We start from the raw sequence: 5,999 nt of genomic DNA on the forward strand, positions 1-5,999 counted from the left end.
AGCGACCAACAGAAAGGTTAATGTTAATATTGTTGTTACACGTCACCTCACCGCCGTGGCTTCACCCAGCAGCTTCTACTGAAGCCAGTCCCCAACTCCAGGGACTTCCGGCCGGGGACTTCGGGTGGCAGTATACGCCGTGAAGTTGTTTGCGGCCTGCCAGTAAACCCAAAGCAGAAGAAGAAGTGACGTCAGCAGCTCATTTGCCTAATCCACCCTCAGGGACTTATTCCGGTGTGAACGCGATCTGCTCTTTAGTTCTGTGAACTAAGTACGGCAAAGTATTTGGTGTGAAAGCGCCTATTGCCATTTTTTGCCAGTGAAATAATAATAATAATGCTTCTTGACCTCTTATATGATCATTAATCAAACTGGTTATTAAAGCATCATAATGTTGCCTCAATGCATAATTCATAGATTCTCCCCATTATATCCTCGTACCAGACTCTTACGTCCGGCCTTGCATCGTCACGCCAGACTTCCTTCACGCTGCCATGCGTCCAGACATGATTACAGAGACAGAGGTGGAGATATCCACGGAGGAGTGCTGCGAGGACGAAGACGAGGAGATGGTCACCCTGCTGGAAGAACCAGAGCCAGGACACGAGCCTGTCAGGAAGAGGAGGGGTAAGACATGTAGAGCTTGTGGTTGCAAAATACTACAAAGGTTTGTAAAACAACTGGCCGCTCTGTCACAAGCTAGGCTGCAAAACTCAAGCCAAAACATTGAGTTTGATTATAGTTATTAAGTAGTAAACCTTTGGGTGTATATTCACTAATCAGGGACTCCATTTAAGCAAACGATTAAGCCCTATTTCAAATGTTTCTTGTAACAGCTGGACGGAAGCCAAAGACACATCAGTCAGCTATATCCGATGGCTCCCTGGACCTCGGCATCAAGAAGAAACCAAGAGAAGGGAAAGGTAACTTACATTTAATTTAAATTCATTTCTTTACAAGTACAATCATGAGACATTAGGGAGATGTGTGAAATGGGACACCCAGATGATCTATGCAAAGCTTTAGAATAAGGGTTCAGAGACAAAACAGAACAATATATCTTACTAGTATTGGAGAGGGTTCATAAACATTACAAGCTTAAAAAAACAAAAAACATTAATTTAATTGGTTTGAAATAGATAAGATATAATAAACACAATATATGAAAATGAGAAAATAATGGTATAAATTAAAGAGACCCCTTTTCCCATAGTGTGTTCTTGTATAGGTTTCTGTGCCTGTAAATGGTCTCCAACGAGTACAATCCCAAAGTTCCCTGCACAAAACACATTTAAACCTGAAAATGAGAATAATATGTCCTCTTTAAATGCAGTTCAGAGTAGAGTAACTTGTTTGTCCCAGGCCATTTTGTATTTTCAAGCTTCAACATATCAACAAATGCTGTTTTAAGCACTGTTTAAGTCAGACACCAGAATTATTTTTGCCAGTAGCATTTGTAGAGCACAGATACATTTTGGTTTTCAGTGCATTGAATTAGCTTGCTTTCCAGCAGGAAGCACCACCTACCTCTGGGAGTTCCTGCTGGACCTCCTCCAGGACAAGAACACCTGCCCCCGCTACATCAAGTGGACCCAGAGGGAGAAGGGCATCTTCAAACTGGTGGACTCCAAGGCCGTCTCCAAGCTGTGGGGCAAACACAAGAACAAGCCGGACATGAACTACGAGACCATGGGGCGGGCACTCAGGTGAGCGTGTGTATAAATACTAAAACTGTAACGTGCTTAAAACGATTGGACTTACATTTGCAAATTACTTTAGATACATTTAATTGAAAAAAGCCCAATGAACTGATTGGCAGACTGCAAAATTCAAAGACCAATGTTCAGTTTTATAACGCAGTTTTATGCCACTGATATAGTATTGTACTAATACAAATAAATAATATTATATTGGTATAATAATGCAAGTAAACCTTTTCAAGAGCAATGCACTTTTTAGTTTTTTTTTTCATTAATTTGCGATAAACCATCCCAATTGACTGCACATTTTTTAAATCTTAGATCTGAATGTGATTAATCTTGATTCATTGTTTTAATGGATTGACGTCCTAAGAAATATGTAGTTTGCCAGAGCTGTAAGGTGCTGGAATAGACTTGTAACTCCTGATTTCCCCCCCCCACCCCTCCCCTCCTCTCAGATATTACTACCAGCGCGGCATCCTGGCCAAGGTGGAGGGCCAGCGGCTGGTGTACCAGTTCAAAGACATGCCCAAAAACATCGTGATCATCGATGACGACAAGGCAGACCTGCCTTCCCCCGAGGACCTGATGGACTCTGAGACCGTGTCCTACGAGCGCGTGCCCCCCCCCTCAGACATGCTGCTGCACGCCTCCGAGCTGACGTTCTCCAAGAAGCCCAACATCCTGCGGGGCGCCAATAGGGCCAACGTTGTCCACGCCACTGTCACCACGGGCAACAAGGCCATGACGGGAGGTGCTGCAGCCATGGTAACGGGCTTACAGAGGATAATGTCCATGTCAGGAGCGTCGGACAGGAGTCAGACGCAGCACTCTCACACGGCCATCATCCCCACGGCAACCGGGCCCAGGTGAGACTTCTGCGGAGATATGCTAACGTGCCAATGCTACATCTTCTCCCAGGATTCACTTTTGACTGTTCCCCCTTTCCTTTGGTTCACAGGACTGTGCGAGTGGCGATGCAGATGCCTGTAGTCATGACGACATCAATGGGTCAGAATATCTCCACGGTTGCCGTGCAGCAGCAGACAGGAATGACGGGGCCAGCAAGACACACCACCCTCCTCACCAACTCCTCCGCCCTCGCTGCCGGGAACACCAACTCACAGCAGAAGGTGTGTGGAGAGCATTATATATGTTAATAAATTTTGGAGAAAAAAATGTTAAGTATTTTTTTTTATCCATTTCAAATATTCCAACCATCCATCCTTTTTCTGTCGCCCATGTTAACTTACTTTGATTACATTTGAAATAATAATAAATACATCTAGCCCATATCAACAGTACTATATAATTGGAGAGATATATATATTATATTGGGATTTTTAAACTGGCATTGTACTGCATTTTATGTGCTAACATTGTTGGTTTTTAATCTTTTTTTATGTTTAAGACAAGTTAACTAGAAGTGCAAGGACTAGTTGATGGAAAAGTAATCTGCACATTTCTTTTAAATAATTGGTTAATGGTTAGAGTAATTCTTCATGCAACAATTCTAGAAAATGCCACTTTTAGCCTCTGAATGTTTATGATGATATAATGAAAATGTCCTGCCTATCCCTGTTGAAACCAGATATCACCTTGTACTTTGAGCAACTTTTTGATAGGCTCAAGGATTAATCTAGAAGATAAAACATCATGCTGTTTTCTGTTTGTGTAGGTTGTGATCCAGACCATCCCCACCATGGTCCCGGCCACAGCAGAGAACGGGGACAAGATCACCGTCCAACTGGCCAAGATCATCACCATCCCCGCCCACCAGCTAGCTCAGTGCCACCTCCAGACCTCCAGCGGCTCCCACAAGCCTGGCATGGGGGGCCCCCCGGGGGGCCTCAGCCTCCTCGGGAGCCCCCTCACGGTGCGGGCCCTCGGGCCGGTCAGCGTGGGCCCGGGGACGCAGGTGATGAGGCTCACCGTGCCGACGCAGGGGCAGCAACAGACTCTGGTGGTGTCGCAGGCGGGCAGCGCGGGCGGGGTGGTGACATTATCGACGTCCAATCACACGATGACGACGCAGCCTCGGATCATAAGCGGCATCTTTAACGGGTCGGAGCTGGTGATCGGAGCGCCGGGGGGTGGGGGCGTCACCATGGAGAAGCTGAAGGCTGCTGGAGTCCACATCCAAGCGCTCGCTGTCCAGCAGAACCACGCCAAGTCGGACGGCGTGGAGATGGTCGTCCAACTGGACACCCCCGACGTGACGATAAAGACTGAAGAGATCGAGTGCTGAAACATTTCAGAGTTACTTTGACGTTGATTTTAATCTTGTAATAACCAGCAGCCGTCTGAGAGACTTTTAAAGACTCCTAAAGGCCAGTTTTTTAGTCCCAAAACACGTCTTCACCTTTTATCCCCCAAACTTTACCGATTGCAACCCCCCCGACACCTCTCCAATTGTCTCTGCATCATAGGAACGCACACAGACTTTAAAAGGGACTTGTTGGATAAAAGGTAAACGGGACCAACCTCGATCACTACAACGTATGCCTTTCCAAACGGATCGCTGTCACTGACTGCAATCGGGAACCTTGAAAATAAGTAGAAACACTACATATGGAGGCAAATAATTACCGCTAACCAAAATGTGAACTTTGAAATCACAGTAAAACACAGTGAAGGGTGTAATAAAACCTTTGTGGAGACCATGTGTTTATACTTCTGCCTCTACTGATGTTAAACAACCAGCAAACTTCCTTTTTCTTTTTGTTAAATACTTCTATTACTGTGCAGAAGTGTGGGTGGTGCTACTATTGCTAACAGCGAGACAGAAGGCAGAGCTGCGATGAGCTCTAAGAAGGAACAATATCAGACAAAGTGGTCATGTATGTACATATTTAAATATATATCTACTATATTCAGTTTACGGAGCTAAAGTTAACAGAACCGCCTTAGATTTAAATGTTTTCTTTTTCATTTAACGTCTGAACAATAAGCTGTTTTTTTGTGTTTTGATACCTTGTACCAAGCACAGTATTATTCAAACTAAGAAGAACTAGTATTAATATTAGTTCTGTCACTATCAGGCTGTTACACGCTCATATTGGTTGAAACGACAACATGTTGTCGAACAGTGTGTCCTCCAGCATCTAGGGACATCTCTAGACTTGAATTTCACATTTATTCGACAAAAGCTCGGATATTTAAAAAAAAAAAGACAAATGTTTCCTCTTTTTACAAACCTTACTATCTGGCTGCATGGAAATGCGACTCAGTGCTGATGCATGATGCCATGTCTTTTAAAAAGATCACCCAAAAAGTATCAAGAAGGAATTAAAATAATGATTAAAGACAGACATTGGAAATCAAAATATGTCAAATTTATATATAGGAAACCACTGTGGATCCCAGGTCACTTAAAACAGAGGGTCAATTTGCCAGCACACTTTTTTTTACTGCCCTTTTTGGCCCAGCCCCTACATTTCATTTTTATTTGTATGTACAGAGAGAAAGCTGTTTGTTCAGACTGAACTGTTTGTATATTCAACATTTTGAAGTATATTCTATTTTGTTGTACTCTTGTTTCAAAGTGTATTAAAGTAGATTTTACTGAAATATAAAAAGACATTTGAAACCTAACTCCAGTTGTTTCCATTGTGGTGTTATTGATTTGTTACTTGTTAGAATCTTTTATCCAAAGCGACTTACATACTCAATAGTGTAGGCAATCCCGACAGGAGCAATTTGGGGTGAAGTGTCTCAGGGACACAACGACATGCTGACTGCAGAGGGGTTTGAACCTGTGATTTATTATTTTTTTCATTATGTGTGTGTGTGCTTTTGATCTACACAGGGTAATGTCATCCATCCCTGTAAATATCAACAATAGTTTAAAGAGGCCCTTTTATCCTTTTGGGAAACCCCTTCCCTTTCCTGTAGCGTGTGATATGTTTGTGTGCATGTAAATGGTCTGCAAAGGCTAACATTCCCAAGTTCCCTCCAGAGGGACTTTCTCTCCCGAACAAACTTGGTATTGGAAATGGATTGAAAAGGCCTTTCAATTTGCGGGATTAAAAGTATGAATCTGCATTATTTTAAATTGAGCACAGCACACAGTTGTGGTCAAAAGTTGAAATGCAAATGTTAGAAAAAAACCGTTTTTAAATCAGTTTACAAATAATTCCTTAACTCTTGTTGCTGTAACTTTGACACAAACATTTATGAATTGTTTTTCTTCTAGGAATATGATATGGCTGTTCTAAACATGTCCATCATATACATTAATCAATGTTAATATTTTGATTGCATTTCCGCCATACACATGGTTCTGGTTAAATACAAATC

The 5,999-nt window shown here is 42.7% G+C and overlaps 1 protein-coding gene across 1 annotated transcript; it reads left to right on the top strand.

The window, feature by feature from the left end:
* Positions 1-417: 417 nt before the first annotated feature.
* Positions 418-5,294, top strand: LOC104959599 (ETS-related transcription factor Elf-2-like; the record flags this gene model as incomplete). The annotated part of the gene is made up of 6 exons (XM_010787511.1): positions 418-627; positions 837-923; positions 1,514-1,706; positions 2,159-2,569; positions 2,662-2,833; positions 3,379-5,294. Coding segments are annotated over 6 exons (1,643 nt in total), but the record flags the coding sequence as incomplete, so codon positions are not given.
* Positions 5,295-5,999: the final 705 nt, after the last annotated feature.

This window comes from Notothenia coriiceps, unplaced genomic scaffold (genome assembly GCF_000735185.1).
Source record: "Notothenia coriiceps isolate Sejong01 unplaced genomic scaffold, NC01 NC01_scaffold00001173, whole genome shotgun sequence".
NCBI classification, from domain to species: domain Eukaryota; kingdom Metazoa; phylum Chordata; class Actinopteri; order Perciformes; family Nototheniidae; genus Notothenia; species Notothenia coriiceps.